The sequence below is a fragment of the Leucoraja erinacea genome, chromosome 4, assembly GCF_028641065.1.
Source record: "Leucoraja erinacea ecotype New England chromosome 4, Leri_hhj_1, whole genome shotgun sequence".
In the NCBI taxonomy this organism is placed as follows: Eukaryota; Metazoa; Chordata; class Chondrichthyes; order Rajiformes; family Rajidae; genus Leucoraja; species Leucoraja erinaceus.
Window position 1 is genome coordinate 22,566,241 of NC_073380.1, and position 19,368 is coordinate 22,585,608.

The 19,368-nt window shown below is 42.1% G+C and overlaps 1 protein-coding gene across 1 annotated transcript in view; it reads left to right on the forward strand.

Moving 5' to 3' along the window:
- Positions 1-19,368, forward strand: part of LOC129696034 (collagen alpha-1(IX) chain-like) — a 159,920-nt gene that overhangs the window by 87,742 nt on the left and 52,810 nt on the right. Inside the window, exons 13-18 of the mRNA XM_055633443.1 lie at positions 1,123-1,146; positions 1,784-1,837; positions 6,645-6,698; positions 7,338-7,379; positions 14,022-14,078; positions 16,470-16,523. Of these exons, the coding sequence (XP_055489418.1) occupies positions 1,123-1,146; positions 1,784-1,837; positions 6,645-6,698; positions 7,338-7,379; positions 14,022-14,078; positions 16,470-16,523 (285 nt within the window). The remainder of the gene's footprint in view (positions 1-1,122; positions 1,147-1,783; positions 1,838-6,644; positions 6,699-7,337; positions 7,380-14,021; positions 14,079-16,469; positions 16,524-19,368) is intronic.

Here is a 19,368-nt window from a genome sequence, read left to right on the forward strand (position 1 = left end):
TAATGTGCACCATAACCAACTTGTCAAAGCACTTCATCACCACAGACGTTAGTGCAACTGGTCGATAGTAATTGAGGCACGTCATCTTACTCTTCTTAGGCACCGGTATTGTAATGCATGGATCAGTCACATTGAAGGGTCTAAATCAAGAAGAGCTGAATTTAATTGTGGTATCTGATGTCCAGCTTTGCTACTAGACTCGGGGATGAAGTCCAGGGATAGAGCTCAAATGGAATGAACTGAGAAGTCAGGTGCACTTTGTAATTTTTCATTTTCACATGTACTGCACCCCTCTCATTTAAATAGGATCACCAAGTTGAATTAGAAAGGTTAATTCAGATGGGTTTATTTTGTTTTCTTAAGATTTTGGTTAATTTTAATCAATGAAACATACTTTTGTTCCAGCACTTCAAATCTGTTTTAAATTAATATAATTTCTAATTTTTAATCTTTTTAATATAATGCTATGTAAATCTTCAACTGCTTTTAAATGAATCCAACTATCAGCCACTATTAGAAGCTATTGAAATGGGTGTTGACAGTAGTGAGAAAGGCAATCGGAGGTCTGGGGCGAGACTCAGTAGCCACCACAAAAGGTCAAGCACTACTTGCAGACTGCTCTGCTCACGCTTTATGTTAGTGCCAGTGAGACTGGCTTTACCTCGCACTAAGCATTATTCCCTTATCATGTATCTATACACTATGCCATAATGGCTCGATTTCAAGGTGCTGTCCACTGACTGGAAAGCACGCAACAAAAATATTTTCACTGTACCTCGGTAAATATGACAATAATCTGAACTGAAGTGAAGTGTCCTGGATCCAAGTGTATCGTAGGGCTGCAGGAATAGCACAGTCATCAAGCACAAGGAATGAGCCAGGTTGAACATGATCCTCTCCATTATTTTGGTTGCTATCTTGCACCTCATGCTGGAAAACCCATGACCAAGGGACAGAAGGAGCCAAGTGTCTGGCAAAACCTAGACACTTGTCTAGAGCACCCTGCATGACTGACTACAGTTCAAATATTTCTGATAATTCAATTGATATTAGGATGTAAAGTATAATCAATTATTCACATAATACATTTTAATAAAGGTTTTTATTTTTGTATTTCTGCAGGGGGTGTCGAAAAGTGGAAATCCAGTAAGTAAACAAATCCATTTTGTTTGTTAGACTCATTTTAGGACCGTTGAGTAAATTGACGTTTTCTAAAAGTTAGAGACTCAATATATAACTTGCTTAATATTTGTCATAGATACAGTAGACAGTCAGGCTCCTTTTCCCAGGGTGAAAATGTGCAACACTTGAGGGCATAGCAATAAGGTGAGAAGTGGAATGTTTAATAGAGATGTGTGGGGCAATTTGTTTACACAGAGAGTGGTGGGGGCTTGGAATGCAATGCTAGGGGTGGTGGTGGAGGCATATACGATAGTGACGTTTAAGAAGCGTTTAGATAGGCACATGGAAGTATAAGGAATAGGGGGATATGGATCATGTACAGGCAGATCAGATCAATTTAACTTGCCATCATGTTCGGCACAAACACCGTGGGCCAAAGGGCCCGTTGTTGTGTTGTACTGTTCTATGTTCTGTGTATGTTTATTTCTTTCCATCATTTTCATAATTGTACATAGCATTGTACAGGCTGTTAATTGAATTTCAGTCCTCTTATACATTTACTTAAATAAAAATTTGTGTTAAGTTACGATGAACACGTGAGTGGTATAATTAATCTTCACATTTCACCATTCTCATTATCTGCTTCCATCTCATTTTTCAGGGACCACCTGGTGAAAATGGTCTTGATGGTGAACCTGGACTTCCTGGACCACCTGTAAGTTATTGACCCCAGTGTAATAATAATTAGATCTTTCGATATTGATGTTATGAGGTTTAAAAAGTCAGAAAGAGAAACGGGCTTCTTATGTCTAGTTTATCAGATCATTACCCCTGTTAAACATATTGCTTCAAAGTAGATAAATTAATGATGGATGCAGGCACGATAACTGAAAGATGCAGACAATTTAACTGGAATGTTACACCATGAAAACTAAATTTGCTGAAGTTTTGGACAAGCTTGAACCCATGATCAGTGGATTTTAGAGCACATGGTATTGGGGGTAGGGTACTGACATGAAGATAAATGTGGTTGGCAGACAGGAAACAAAGAGTAGGGATTAAAGGGTCCCTTTCAGAATGGCAGGCAGAGACTAGTAGGCGTACTGTAAGGCTTGGTGCTGGGTGGCAGCTTTTTACAGTATACATTAAGATGAAGGGATTAAAAATAACGTTAGCAAATTTGCAGATGATACAAAGCTGGGTGGCAGTGTGAACTGTGAAGAGAATGCTATGAGGATGCAGGGTGACTTGGACAGGTTGGGTGAGTGGCCAGATGCAATTTAATATGGATAAATGTGGTGTCACTTTGGTGGAAAAAACAGGAAGGCATATTATTATCTGAATGGTGCCAAATTGGGAAAAAGGGAAATGCAACGAGATGTGGGGGTCCTTGTTCATCAGTCACTGAAAGTAAGCATGCCAGTACAGCAGGCAGTGAAGAAAGCTAATGGCATGTTGGCCTTCATAACAAGAGTATAGGAGCAAAGAGGCACTTCTGCAGTTGTACAGGTCCCTGGTGAGACCACACCTGGACTATTGTGTGCAGTTTTGGTCTACAAATTTGAGAAAGGACATTTTTGCTATTGAGGGAGTGCAGCGTAGGGCTCACAAAGTTAATTCCCGGGATGGCGGACTGTTATATGTTGATAGAATAGAGCGGCTGGGCTTGTATACTGGAATTCAGAAGGATGCGAAGGGATCTTATTGAAACATATAAGATTATTAAGGGATTGGACACACTAGAGGCAGGAAACATGTTCCCAATGTTGGGGGAGTCCAGAACCAGGGGTCTTCTTTCCTTAGGCCCCCTTCTATCATGGCTGACCATGGGTGTCTCCAGGGTTGGAGGACGCCAGTGCGTGACTGTTTAACATGGTGAGACTGGTGCTCAGACAGCCACCACACGGTCCTTGACAGATCTGGGTCAGGATCGAGTGGCATAGAGTCCAGGACGGCCAGAGACCTTTTCTGCTGCAACCTTCATGATCCGCCTTCCCAGCCATTGTGACGCTCCACTATGGTCAGCCATCATCCTCCGCCTGTTCCACCGTTGAGGTCTTGGTTGGATTGCTCTTGGTCAGAGTCCTCCCCCTCAACCTTACCGCCATGGGTGGCCCTACCAGGAGCATAGCTCCAGATGGCATCACTCTCAGGATCTCAGGACCACACAAGCTTCTCCACCATGACAAGGTGACAATCCACCAGGGGTCACAGTTTAAGAATAAGGGGTAGGTCATTTAGAACGGAGATGAGGAAAAACTTTTTCACCCAGAGAATTACGAATATGTGGAATTCTCTGTCTCAGAAGGCAGTGGAAACCAATCCTCTGGATGCTTTCAAGAGAGAGTTAGATAGAACTCTTAAAGATAGCAGTCAAGGGTGAGAAGGCAAGAACAGGATTGTGGATGATCAGCCATGATCACATTGAATGTCGGTGTTGACTCGAAGGGCCGAATGACCTACTCCAGCACCTATTGTCTATTGTCTATTGTTTATGAAAAATAAAATGAGACTGAGCAAAACAAAACCCAAGATGTGGTTTTGGGACCATGTATGTCATGGAGCACAAGATCTTGGAGATAGCACTTGCATGGGTGATTAGAAAGAGGGTCGCTAACCTATGCCACACCACAGCACTTTCTCACCAAATCAACAGCTGCCCTCTTCATTGTCTGGCTGACACTACCGTTAAGTCCTACTCTTACTGGGTCAGCCAGTCTGTTGCAATGAGGCAGCTGCAGCTTTCCTTGCACATGGATGTTGTATTACTACTGTGGTCTTCTAATTGAGTACATGCTGAGAATAGTCAAATAACTGTTAACTACTTTGATAATAATTAAGAGTAATCAATCTTATTCATAGAGCCATAGTCATACAGCATAGAAACAGGCCCTTCAGCCCAACTTGCCCAAACCGAACAACATGTCCCATCTACACTAGTCCCACCTGCCTGCGTTTTGCCCATATCCCCCTAGACCTGCCCTACCCATGTCCCTGTCTAAATGTTTCTTAAACGTTGCAAAAGTACCTGCCTCAACTACCTCCTCTGGCAGCTTGTTCCACACACCCACCACCCTTTGTGTGAAAAAGTTACCCCTCAGGTTCCTATTAAATCTTTCCCCCCTCACCTTAAACCTATTCATATTGGATCAAGAGCAGGAAAAGGTCAGTTCATTTTTTGACCCTATTCTGCCTTCCTGTTATATAATTATTAACCCATGCATTAATTATGAATACCTACCTAGGTTCCTTGCCATTAATATCCTTACTTTTTTTTAAAGGAAGATATTAAGTGTAGTTTGGAAATTAATAGCTGATCTATTCTCAAACTTCTGAGGTGAGAGAATTTAGATTTACATTCACTCATCTATGAAGAACTGTCATTACTGTACAACCTAGGTTTACTTTGAAGTTACTGTGTCCTTGATCTGTAATTCCCTGACTGCATGGATCAGTGGTGCCGTTCTTTGTTATTTTATATTTACATATTTACAGATCAAATGGTTCAGAGGTTTCCATATACTGTAACTGAATCCAGTATAATTCTGAGTATTTAAAAATGATTGCTATTCCAACACCAACATATCTTCCTTGAGTTTATAGTCCAGAAATATATATAGTTTAGCAGAAATTCACTAAAGTTACCCCTCGGATTCCTATTAAATCATTTCCCCTTCAATTGTTTGTGAACATTTGAGAATACAGCCAGAAATCCATAGATCCTGGAAGCATAAGTGCACAACAGATTTCATCCCTGGTTGGTGATACAAAATGACCTTTAGAGTAATTTTAGCACACTGTACACCAGTGGTTCCCAACGTGGGGCGTACGCCCCACAGGGGGGCAATTTGATTTTTAAGGGGGGCAATTGAGCGCGACTGAGGAGGTCTAGGTCCAAATTTTCGATTTTGTTTTTTTTGGATTTTCCATCAGGTAAACATATGTAGTTTATGTTTCAGATGTTATTTTGAGTAAATAATTTTTTTGGGGTAAAAAAGGTCTTTATTTTGTAGTTATTACATAATCACCGTGCCATCGCTCTTCATGCACGTCGCACGAAGCGCGCGAGGTCATGGGAGAACCTTATTTATTGAATTGGATTTAGAAATGCGATTCAAAGAGCTTTTGCTAAGTTACCCTTATAATATCTATTTCCTCTGTTTTATCTCAAAGGAAAGCAAGGGGGGGGGGCATCAGGATTTTAGAGGTGATTAGGTGGGGCATGGCCACAAAAAGGTTGGGAACCACTGCTGTACACTGTCTTAAAAATTATTTAATTTAAGGGTTAATAGTTCAGCTAGAAAATATGTCACCATTCAAGATGAGGAAGAATAAGGTGAAGGGGACAACGACAAATGTTGTAAATAGTGAGTGAGCTATGTTGAGTAAACAGTCATATGTAGTTAAAACGCCTGTATTTATATGTCATAGCTTCCATAGGCTGGATTTTGCCACAGAAATAATGGTGAGTTCTTAGGCTCAGGATTAAAATAGACAGAAGCATCCCATTCTCCTCCAAGGTCTGTTACTGCAGTAGCTAAACAGAATACTTAGCACCCATACATTTGAAGGATATGAGCTTGTGAAATTTACCCACGGTATCACCACTAAACCAGTTAGAGAAATATAGCACTGATTTAAGATGAAATATTAAGTATATCTTAATTACGACCAGTGAAGCACTTAAATCACTGTTTACAAATGTGTATTTATGCATCTATCATGCTGCTGTAAGCAAGATTTTTCACTTCTCTTGTACCTACCATAGTTGTTCATTCAACAATAAACTCAATTTTACCAAACTTGGATGTGCCTCTCGAGAAAAAGAACGGGTGACGTTTTGGATTGGAACCCTTCTTCAGACCCAAAAACATCACCCTTCCTTTTTCTCCAGAGATGCTGCTTGACCCATTGAGTTACTCCAGCATTTTATGTCTATCTTTGGTATAAACGAACATCTGCAGTTCCTCGTTTCTACTTCCTGACTTGGCTGTGTTGGTTGCAGCTCAGTTCACACTTATCAGATAGCAATTTGCAAGTTTTTAAGACCTGGAGCATACAATCCAATATCCAATGAAATATTGTGAAAATGCTACACTGTCAGAAATTGTGAATAAGCACCTAGGGTTTAACAATGTTGACTTGCCAATATTTGCTAAATAATCTGCAAAAACAGTTATCAGGTCTGGGTCATTCTGCCATTTATGTGACACTTTGAGTAAATTGTGCACCATGTTTGAAGAACTCAATTATTTTTGAGGTCATAAAAGATGCATTATAAGCTGCGGTACTTTTATTTTCTTTCATCCAATGCTCTCCATGATATTATTGAGCTTATAACGTTTTTTTTTGTTTACTTTCTAGCTTGATTCTTACATTCCTCTATTAAATACTTTTGTTTCTTCTCCAGAGCAATGCCTTTTCAGTTTAATATGATTAAACAAATGTTGGCAAACTTTTTCTTCTTATATCTTACAAAGCCACAGGAGGTTTACAGTTTTGTGTTTAATTTTGAATATCAGGGTCAACCTGGAACAAATGGAGAACCTGGTTCACCTGGACCTCCAGGACCTATTGTAAGTTCATTATTACCCTTTCCACCTCTCTTTTTCACTATTAGAGATTCACTACCACTTTTTGGTGAATCTGTGGAATTATTTGCCACATGAGGCTGTGGAGGCCAAGTCAGTGGATATTTTTAAGGCAGAGATAGATAGATTCTTGGTCAGTACAGGTGTCAGAAGTTATGGGGAGAAGGTAGGAGAATGGGGTTAGGAGGGAGAGATAGATCAGCCATGATTGAATGGTGGAGTAGACTTGATGGGCCGAATGGCCTAATTCTACTCCTCTTCCTTATGACCTTATTTCTGTTGGTTATGGATAGCTCTACATATTTGGTCTTCATTGTGTGCAAGTTCTTCTCAGGAGAAATACAAGGTAATATCCTAAATATAAGGTCATATCATAAATTCAAATTGCTCAGACTTTATTTGAAGATCTATTCCAACTATTTGATCTCTCGCAAATAAATCGTGATCTGCACTATTAGGATCATGCATTATGTCCTCTTGCAATCAATATTCTTGGTCAAATCTGAGGCAAAAATAGAATAGCACAAAATTATATGGGCATTAAAAAAGATTTTGTGTCACGTTTTGGATTCATATATTTTGCACAACACGAATGGCTAAACCCTGGTTCTCTCCATTGTAAAGGGCCCGCCAGGTGCAGCAGGAGATGGAAGTGGTGAAGTTGTGGTAAGTGCACAAAATATTTCAGTTAGTTTTCTATACAGAATGGTGTAATTCATTATCCCAAAAACAGTTGTGTCATTGCCAAACCAAAAGATGGATTTGGAACTGTGTCCCACTACTCAATTGTGAGTATAGGAATGAGTAGGTTAACCCATGATGAGTGTTGGCCAGCACTGTGCCGGTACTCGCTGGAGTTTAGAAGAATGAGGGGGGACCTCATTGAAACATACAGAAAAGTGAAAGGCTTGGATGGAGTGGATGTGGAGAGGATGTTTCCACTAGTGGAAGAGTTTAGGACGAGAGGTCATAGCCTCAGAATTAAAGGACTTTCTTTTAAGAAGATGAGGAGACATTTCTTTAGTCAGAGGTTGGTGAATCTGTGGAATTGTCTGCCACAGAAGGCTGTAGAGGCCAAGTCAGTGGATATTTTTAAGGCAGAGATAAATAGATTCTTGATTTGTATAGATGTCAGAGGTTATGGGAGAAGGCAGGATAATGGGGTTAGGAGACGGACAGATTAGCCAAGATTGAACGGCAGAGTAGACTTGATGGGCCAAATGGCCTAATTCTACTCCGATCACTTATGACCTTTTGGCCTATAGAGTAAATTGAGGGACTCAGCATGCATTCTTGAGGTGCTCCCATGCTGATTGGTACTGAGGGGGAAGTGTTGCGGCCAATTTGTACAGATTGTGGTCTGTTGAGAAGAAAGTCGAGGATCCAGTTGCAAAGGGATGCACAGACCCAGTTACGTGAGGTTGATGACCAGCTTAAAGTACTGAATGATGGTGTAGCCTCTGAACAACATCCCAACGTATGTGTTTTTTTTGTCCAAGTGGTCCAGTGCAGAATGGAGAACCAGTGAGATTGTATCCTCTGTTGAATTTAGTGCTCCCGATATGACTCCTTTATATCGGCAAGACCAAACATTGACTAAACTACCATTTTGCTGAACACTAGTGCTCGGTCCACCAAGGCCGACTGAATCACCCAGTTGCTAACATTTCAACTACCCTTAACATTCCCATACTGACCTTTCTGTTCTGGGCTTCCTCCATTGCCAGAGTGAGGCCACATGCAAACTGGAGGAATACACCTCATATTCCACAGGTATCTTACAACCCAAAAGTAAGTACATTGAAATAGTAAGATTAAACGAGAACTTACCAGTTCGAAGTTTGATCGTTATTTTATGAGGGAATATGTGAAGAACCCCGCCAGGACGCATGCGTGTCATTCTTCAAAGCAGCGGTGTGAAATCACAGATAACTGTAATGACTTAAATATAGTAAGATTAGAGAAGAAATACCAGTTGAGTATATGATCATGGGTGGGAGCGGAGGGCACGTATTCCCTCAACGTACTCCTTATAAAATAACGATCAAACTTCGAACTGGTAAGTTCTCGTTTAATCTTACTATTTTACTTCTGAGTCATGTGAGTGACTACGCGAAGATTTCAAAGCTCTGTGATTTCATGCCGTGGAAACGAATCCATGCATCACATCTGCCTTAATGATTGTAGGAGGAATTGTGTCAACATAATTTAGACATGAATCCGACTTTGAAATCCATGAAATTTATTAACACAAAATTATAGCCCCTATTTATGGGGTAAATTAAATTACAGAACTTAAAAATGTTTCTGCAAACGTTCCAGGTTTAATGACTGGTTTATGATAAAATAGTTGGAATGTTTTTTCCCCTGACCATCCTGCTGTCTTGAGGATTTGATCCATTGGTACATCCAACTGCATAGCTGCCGATGTAGCTGCAGCCCTGGTGGAAAGAGATTAAAAAATATTAGTATCCACCCCAGCCTGTATTAGAACCTGTTTCAGCCATCTTGAGATGGTCTGGACCGTCACTTTTTTGTGTGGTTGCTTAAAGCTGACTAAAAGTGCCTTCTCATTGCCTCTGATGATTTTCGTGTTCTCCATGTATAACGACAAATGTCTTACTATACAGAGATGATCATCTGTTGGGTAAGACCTAAATTCTATATTGAGGCCTGCTGATCCCTGTCTGTTCTGCTTAACTAATTCATAAATATGAAACATAATATTTTCAGATGAAGAAGTCATGTTGTCCAGTCTTAATTTATGTAATGACTGTACCCTTTGTGCCGTGACCAAAGCCATTAGCATGACTGTTTTTAATGTCAGTCTATGTAGGGACAGAGCTGTTGCTGGAGACCAATTCCTGAGCATCTTCAGGACAATACGCACATCCCATATTTGGGAGTACCTGGTTCTTGGGGGATTGGTATTAAAAATTCCCCTCATAAGTTTTGTTACCAGTGGGTGAGTTCCAACAGAGTGACGCTCTGTTCCTTGCCATAGATAAGTTGACAGGGCACTTCTGGCGCAGTTGATGCACTATAACTGAGCCCCTCATCATAATGGAGGCCTGCCAGGTATTCCAGAACAGACAGGATGTTCATTTCTCTGTAGGTGATGCTGTTTTTGTGACAATACATCTCCCACTTCCTGATATAGACCAGATACTGTTTTTTGGTGGACTGTCTGTGGGCCGCCGAAATCATGTTCACTGTTCGGTCCGTCAGTCCCAGCTGTAGTAGTGGTATTTTTAGACTCTACAAATTAATAAATTCAAATAGTTATGGCATGGGTGGCTATCCCTCGTTACGGGATGAACCAATAAGTCTGGTCTATTCGGGATGGTGATACATGGTTCTAATACCATGTTCAGTATCACTGGGAACCATGGTTGAGTAGGCCAATCGGGTACTACCAAAATACCAGACTCAGAGTCTAGCTGTATTTTCCTTAATACCCGACTGATGAGGCAGAAAGGAGGGAATGCATAAATAAACAATTTCTCCCAATGCAGCGAAAATGCATCTGTCGCCGCTGCCCCAGGGTCTGGTTCCCACAAAACATAGTTTGATAACTGGTGATTAAGCCTGGATGCGAATAGATCGATATCTGGTGTTCCATACCATGCTGTAATATCAGCAAATACTTTTTTATTCAACATCCATTCGGTGCTTTCATTAAATTTGCGTGACCTGGTGTCTGCCACTAAATTTTGTTTACCTGGTAGGTAAGTAGCTGATATCTAAATATCTCTCTGGATACACCATTGCCAAATTGTATTATCCAGGTTGTCACATGATGTCGATTTGTTTCCACCCATGTGGTTGATTTATGCTACCACGGTGGTATTGTCAATCTGTCGTCTAACATGCTGGTGATATGACCCAGTACAATATGATTTTAGGCCATAGAAGGCACTCAACATTTCCAGGTAGTTTATGCCCAGTGTTAGTAATAATGATGCCTCCTGAGCAGTCCATCTACCTCCACAGCTGGAGATGGAATTGGTGGCACCCCAACCAAGTGCACTGGCATCAGTTTGTAGCACCATAGAAGGGTTGCTGATAATGATTGGATTGAAACAAAGCCGAATGTTATCTATCCACCATTTTAGTTCCATTATAGCTTTGATTGGTAGCTTCATTGGTCTGTCAAAATGACCAGCATTAATTTTGAGTGCTTGTATTTTTGCTCTCTGTAAATTTTGGTAATGTAAAGGTCCAAATTGTGTGGCTGGAAAAGCAGCCACCATTTTGCCAATTACTTTTGCTACCAATCTGATGGACGGTTTACTGATGTCAATGAGTTTATTGCAAGCCTCTATTAAGTCTATAGCCTTTCCCTTTGGCAAAGTCACCGACATGTGAACTGAGTCAATGGTGAACCCCAAATAGTCCATAGTAGTGGAAGGCGTTAATTTAGATTTAACTGGATGGATGATAAACCCCAGTTTTTCAAATAACTGTTTTGTGGCTGTTACAGTTTGTTTGGCCAATTCCAAAGTTTTGCCCACAATAAGTATGTCATCTAGATATGCCATGACCATGTGTTTTTGTTTCCGTAGAAACGTTAGGGCTGGTTTCAAAATTTTTGTGAACAGTCTAGGGGTTGATGTTAACCCATTTGGCAGTGCTCTAGTGCTGTCCCATCCAGTTGAATTTTAAGTAACATCTGTGGTCACCTCGTATAGGCACTGAATAGTAAGCATCTTTTAAATCGATGCTAGCCATGAAGTAACCTTTGGAAATCAATTGTTTTGCAGTAACAAAGGTTTCCATTTTTAAATGAATATATTGTACAAATGTATTCAATTTGGTCAGATCTATGATGATGCGACAACCACCATCTTTTTTGTTTTTGGTAAAGATATTGGACACAAATTCTAGCGGTTTGTGTTGGGATTTTTCAATTACCCCTTTTGCGTAAAGCCGCTCCATTTCAGCATGCGCTTCTGATTTTTCTTTACCGGAAAGTACGAACATTCGGTTCGGTATATGTTGAACTGGAGGGCTATACTTGTGTATAAATTCTATGGTATATCCCTGGATACTGCTTAAAATATAAGTGTTGGTAGTTAACATACTCCATGCATCCAGAAAGGAGTGTAATCTCCCCCCAACCTCCATGCTCCCTGCAATTTGTAGGGAACCAGACCCACCTACCTCCATAGTTACCAGTGGCAGGTTTACTTATTTTTGTAAATCCTTCATTGATGTTGAGGCGTCGGTGGCTGGGTTTGTGGTTTGGTTGATGTTGGAGGTTTGCGTATCTTCCAAGAAGGCCGGCCTGGGCCATGGCCTAAAAAAGACTCATGTTCGGTGTACCGGACCTTCGAGCTTTCACCAGTCAGTCTTGTTCTACTGGTGGGTGCGTAGGGGTGCTGTCTATGGCTGTAGTGGGTTTTTGATGAAGTCCCTTTTATGAGTCCCAGGGTTTTTGCTTCCTCATCGAGCTCTTTGACTTGCTTTGATAGGTTACCTCCAAATAGTAGAATTGGTGGTTTTACGTTTCCAGGTTTGCACAGACCCGCGAATTTCGGGTTTAAAGTAGGTCGGATGGCACTCTTCCTGATGCTGTTTATTTCATATTGTGTGTTGCAAAGCAGTGCCAGTGCATCCTGTTGGTCCTGCAACATGGCCTACTCATCCACTGTGCGGGTGAAAGCTGTTATCCCCGCTGTTAGGAGTTTTAATACTTTTTGGAGTTTGATATCCATGCCTCTAACTCCTATTCCAATATGTTTCCATATATAAGTATTTACGACAGGAACATTCAGGGATACACAGTTACCCGGTGCCAGGTGGCTTGACGTGGTGTCCAATACAGCCTGTTCTTGTAGCTGGTTAAAGGACATATAATCTATACTGGCAGCTAGTTTTTGCTCCAGGTTTTGGCCAGTCTGGTCTGGCTGTATGAAGTTGGACACCATGTCCAGTAGATTTTCACGTTCCTGCACCCCCTGCACACTTGATTTCTCTTCTGCAAACCCCTCTTCAGGATCAGCGCAGTACTGACCCCCCAGTACTCCCCTCTGACGAGGGAGAAGCACTGTGCAGCCCTATAAGAGGTGCTGCTGTGGGTTTTACATAGAGCCCACAGTGACTCGACTCCATCTCCCGGAACCTGTCACGTTGGAGCAAATGCTCCACACACCGCTCCATCCGGCTTCAGCGCTCACGGTCGCTGGCCGCCCGCTGCTGCTCAAAGTCGGACTGATCTGTGTCCACGACTTTGTTGGTTTTTTGTTTGGCCTTACCGCCCGGCCGCGGAGTGGATCTGGCCGGTGCGGAGGCGACATCGGGCACAGCTGATCCCATTATAGGTGATTCAAGTGCCGCTGGCCGCTGCTGGCTGCCCGCTACTCCGCGGTCCTCCCCCACCAGCTTTGTCACAGCCCTCGTTGCTTTCTTCGACTTGTCTATGCTCCCCACCTGTAATCAGTATGGGAAAACACAAAAAGACCGCAGAGTAACTATTACCTGCTGGTTCCGGCTTTTAAACTGCCGCTGCGGGGGAACGTCGTTCCACCCCGCCTGACTGTTTCGCAATGCGTGTAGCGATATGACACGGATGCGTCCTGGCGGGGTTCTTCACGTAGTCACTCACGTGACTCCGAAGTAAAATCTCCAATTTTAGGTAACTAACCCACAATCATTCCTTCCATCCCTTTTCCTCTCTTCCCTGTGCCCCATCTTGATTCAACAAGAAAGGACATTTATTCCTTTCCTCTTCCCCCCCATCCCATTTCACCTGTATTACTTCCTCGCTTCACATCTCTTCTCTCCTATCTCCTCATCTCACTAACCTTTGTTTTTCCCCCTCTGGCCTTTGTCCAACCAACTGCCATTCAAAACCCCCTTCACCTGCATTCATCTCTCTCTTGCCCGGCTTTGTCCAAACCCCCACCTCTCTTCCAGCTTTCTCCCTACACGACATTCATGTGAGGAAGTCCACACCTAAAACATTGCCTACCCGTGTTCGCCAGAGATGCTGCCTGGCCTGCTGAGTTACTCCAGCACTTTGGGGTTTTTTTGTAAACCATCATCTGCAGTTCCTTGTGTCTATTTCATTGGTTAGTTCTCAAATTTGAAACATCCCATTTGTCAGTAGGATCACTGAACACTCTGTTATTGAACCACTTTATTGATAATCTGCGAGGGGAACAAGATTAGTGGGAGCCCACTGGCATAGCACTATAATTCCCAAATGTAGGAGGAAATTAATTTACAATATTTTTTTTTGGGATTTGCATTCTTTGCTCTTATATTTTGAGCAATTTATCTAAGAGTCTTCATTCTGTTTCTCAGTGTACAGTGTCCTGTCCCACAAGCCCGCCCGGACTCCCTGGGCTACCCGGATTTAAGGTAAACAACAATCATTTATACTGTGCTACTCAAAATATTATTGAGCACTGAATTCTGTAACACAAGATATCCTGGTTATGAAACTTTTATTTTCCATCAACGATGTATCCTATCAATTCCACAACCTTGTATGATCCAAGGAAAAGCTATGCTTATTTGGTGAAGTTAGTTGGAGAGACACATTGAACAGGAGGGAGAAAGACCCCATTACTCTTTCAATTGTGCAATGAAATCATTGACAGTGGTAGGATAAACAATGAGCTTAGGTTCTGGATTGGATTGGATTGAAAACCCAACCTGCTTGCACACAGATGAGGATGCTGCGATCTGCATCAAGCTACCATGTAAAGTAGAGGCTTACATTATGGTTGCTTTTTAATTTTGCTTCATCGCAGTTTAGTTTAGAAATACAGCATGGAAACAGTTTAGAGATACAGCATGGCCCTTTGGGCCACTGAGTCTGCGCCAACCATCGATCACCCATACACTAGGTCTATACTACACACAAGACACAATTTGCAGAAGCCAATTAACCTACAAACCTGCACGTCTGTGGAATGTGGGAGGAAAGCAGAGCACCCGGAGAAAAAACATGCAGTCATAGGGAGAATGTACAAACTCTGTACAGATAGCACCCGTAGTCAGGATTGAACCCAGGTCTCTGGCGCTGTAAGGCGATGGTATCACAGATCACACTGTTGCTTGAGGGCTTGGAGAGCCTCAGGGTTCCTCCCTGGTTTCACTATCTGTGCGATTAGATTTAGGTTAATGCTTATTATTGTCACGTACTGAGGTACAGTGAAAGCTTTGTTTTGTATGCTATCCAAACAGAGCAAATATACAATCAGTTCATACTCAAGTATAATAAATAGAGCAAAGGGGACGATTAGAGAGTGCAGAATATTATAGGTAGGAAATAGATTTAAAATAATGTAGTGATTTTTTTCAGATGGTAGTAGATCCTTCTCTGGTAAGAACACACTATGTGTAGCCACACTCCAGTGTAACCTTGTCTCTGCATGCACCAGCACAACTATGATTAATTATTCCTTGGTTCCATATGGAATCACACAGCATAGAAACAGGTTCTTTGCCCCCACCAGGTCTATGCAGAATATCAAGCACCTTTTTGCTTTATTTAAAAATAATCCCATTTTATTCTCCTCGCATTCCTGTCAATTGTCCCCAGATTCTACCACACACCTAAACACGGACCAATTTACATTGGTCAATTGACCAACCAACACACATATTTTTGGGATGTGGGAAGAAACTGTAGCACCTGGAGGAAACTCATATGGTCACACAGAGAATCTGATAATTCCACTCAAACACCAAACATCTGGACCAAATCCAGATTGTGAGAGCTTTATGGACCTATCCTAGGCGATTTTTCAGCAGAATGCCGGCGACTGTCAAGTTGCTTGCTCTCACCTGAAGAACTGGCAACTGGAACGGCGACTGTCAGAGTGGAACACACACACACACACAAACACATCACTTCCTTCACCAGCCCGTTATGGAAGCAGGGGACAGGGCAAGCGGCGGGAGCGCTGTCTAAAAAATTCACATGGTGTAAAGACAAGGTGAAACAGACACACACCGCGATGAACAGGAAGGTTGGCACTGTAAAAAGACAGCTAAGCACAGTGTACGGTAAGTCTTTTAAAAGTGGGGGGGGGGAGAAAGGGGGAGAAGGAATGGAGACAACTTTTAGTAAGACAGAGATACACAGCTGTGAAGCTCGGCGGACATTTAACATTACTGGTCGGTTATCCTTGGTTCTGAAAATTACTGCTTACTTTTTTTTCCCAATGAGCCAATGACGTTCACCGGTCAGCACCGGCTACGAGAACCTCCGAGAACCTTCGACCTCCTGGCAACCCATTAGGACCTCCTGGAGACCCACCTTTGGCACGAGAATTCTCGCTACTCGCCATGGCGGCTTCATTCTAGTCGCCGCTAAGTTTTCAACATGTTGAAAAATTCACGGTGACCATATTGAGGCCGTGACTAGTTCCCAGAATGCGTGAACTCCTCATCGACAATGAAGGCGAATACCCGGCAACCCGCGAACATGTGACGACCATGTGGCAAATGCATAGCCTCCTGCAGTCGCCTAAAAAGTCGCCAAAGGGGACAGGCCCATTAGGCTAACAGTTCTACAAGCTGTGTAAATGTGTCGTTTCAACACCAATCTTCCAATCTTGCAGCACTTCATAGTGACAGGGGCATGATTTTAATTCTCTCTACTGAAGGGCTGTTTGGTTTCTGCCCTCTAAAGGTCAAGTTGAAATGAAAATTGATCAAATATTTCAGTTTTCCATGACGCTACATTTTACTTCCCTGTTCTGTACTGATGCTTATAATTAACCACCTTTTCTCTTTTAGGGCCATAAAGGCCAAAAAGGTGTTGCTGGAGTTGTGGGTAAGGAGGGCCCAAAGGTATGTGAACAGTTAAATTACTTGGTAATATAGTATATTTATCAAGTTCTCATTGTTATGCGACAGAAAGATGCCATTCATCCAATTAAGTTTCTGCAACCTCCTATTTCCACATCTTCATGCAACGTATATAACCACCAAATCCTTATCCAGTCCCCCTGTGAGTGGTCTGTTTATCCACCTCTTTTACAGTCAGTGAGTTCTAACCATTATCACTCCTTGCTTAGAAAATACTTTTCCGTACATTTCTGCTTCTGCCAAATGCTGCTCTCCTCTGGTCATCAACACGTCCCATAAAGGGAACTTGGAAACTTAGGAACACAGAGAAACAGGAGCAGGAGTAGCCCATAGGGGTTTTGCTCCTGATTCGCCATTCATTATTTTGAATATAATCAGCAACTTGAGCTCTAATTGGAGAGTAGCAAAGCTACCCCACTGTGTAGTTTGTCATGTGTATCAAGGTACAGTGAAAAAGCTTTTTTGTTTTGTGCCATCCAGTCAGTGGAAAGACTATACATGATTACTATCAAGCTGTCTACAGTGTACTGATGCAGGATACAACGAATAATGTTTTGTGCAATTTAAAGTCCAGTAAAGTAAAGATAGCCTGAGTGTCTCCACTGAGGTAGACGGTAAAAAAAAGGAGGGAGAAAACAGGAAACTACAGACTGCTCAGCCTTATATTAAAAATGGGAAAAGTAAGGTCCCTGTGTATATGCCAATTTAACACATAGTTTATTGAAGTGCTGGAGTTTCACATGAAAAATTAGATAATGGGCATTTGTAAACCACCAATGGGATTAGTCAACAGTGATTTCTGAAAGAGAAATAGTGTTAGCCCATGGAGCTTTTTTGATGATTTAAGAATAAGGAGTAAGCCATTTAGAACGGAGACGAGGAAACACTTTTTCTCATAGTGGTGAGTCTGTGGAATTCTCTGCCTCAGAGGGCGGCGGAGGCAGGTTCTCTGGATGCTTTCAAGAGAGAGCTAGATAGGGCTCTTAAAAATAGCGGAGTCAGGGGATATGGGGATAAGGCAGGAACGGGGTACTGATTGAGGATGATCAGCCATGATCACATTGAATGGCGGCACTGGCTCGAAGGGCCGAATGGCCTACTCCTGCACCTATTGTCTATTGTCATTGGTAAAGGAAAACCAGTGGATGTGGTGTACTTGCATTTTTAGAAAATAGTAGTGAATTCCATAGGTTTATGATTCTCACATCAGAAAACATCTTTGCTCGCAGTCTTGAATGCTTTTCCCTTAGACCTGTGAATCTGGCTTCCTTCCAGACAGCCCAGTCAGAGAAAGCGTCCTCCTCAACATCAGCCTCACTAACCCTGTCAGAATGTTGTTAGATTTTATAAGACCATCTCTCGTCTAAACTCTAGTCACCAGAACAAAGGCAAACCTGCCACCCAAGAGTCAGTGGTGAACTACATTTCCGTGGATAACAAGGCAAATCAGGGATAGTATCAAAACAAAATAGGTACCGTACAAATTAACCAGAAAAAGCAGCCTACCAGAGCACTGGAAGAAATCCAGTCCAGCAGAGGACCACAAAGGGCTTAATTAGGAAAGGGAAAATAGATTATGAAAGAAAACTGGTAGGGAACATAAAAACTGACTGCAAACGTTTTTATAGATATGTGAAGAGAAAGAGATTAGTTAAAACAAATGTAGGTCCCTTGCAGTCAGAAACAGGTTAATTGATCATGGGGAACAAGGACACGGCAGACCAATTGAATAACTACTTTGATTCCGTCTTCACTAAGGAAGACATAAATAATCTGCCGGTAATAGCAGGTTAAATGAGATGGAGGAACTGAGTGAAATCCAGGTTAGCTGGGAATAGGTGTTAGGTTAATTGAATGGATTAAAGGCCGATAAATCCCCAGGGCCAGATAGGCTGCATCCCAGAGTACTTAAGGAAGTAGCCCAAGAAATAGTGGATGCATTAGTGATCATTTTTCAAAACTCCTTAGATTCTGGAGTAGTTCATGAGGATTGGAGGGTAGCTAATGTAACCCCACTTTTTAAAAAAGGAGGGAAGAGAGAAAATGGGGAACTACAGACCAGTTAGTCGAACAACGGTAGTGGGGAAACTGCTAGAGTCAGTTATTAAAGATGGGATAGCAGCACATTTGGAAAGTGGTGACATCATTGGACAAAGTCAGCATGGATTAACAAAAGGTAAATCATGTCTGACGAACCTTATAGAATTTTTCGAGGATGTAACTAGTAGAGTGGATAAGGGAGACCAGTGGATGTGTTATATCTAGACTATGAGAAGGCTTTCGACAAGGTCCCACATAAGTGATTAGTATACAAACTTAAAGCACACGGTATTGGGGGTTCAGTATTGATGTGGATAGAGAACTGGCTGGCAAACAGGAAGCAAAGAGTAGGAGTAAACGGGTCCTTTTCATGGCAGGCAGTGACTAGTGGGGTACCACAGGGCTCAGTACTGGGACCCCAGCTATTTACAATATATATTAATGATTTGGACGAGGGAATTGAAAGCAACACCTCCAAGTTTGCACATGGCACGAAGCTGGGGGGGCAGTGTTAGCTGTGAGGAGGCTGCAAGGTGACTTGGATAGGCTGGGTGAGTGGGCAAATGCACGGCAGATGCAGTATAATGTGGATAAATGTGAGGTTATCCACTTTGGTGGCAAAAACAGGAAAGTAGACTATTATCTAAATGGTGGCCGATTAGGAAAAGGGGAGATGCAACGAGACCTGGGTGTCATGGTACACCAGACATTGAAAGTAGGCATGCAGGTGCAGCAGGCAGTGAAGAAAGTGAATGGTATGTTAGCATTCATAGCAAAAGGATTTGAG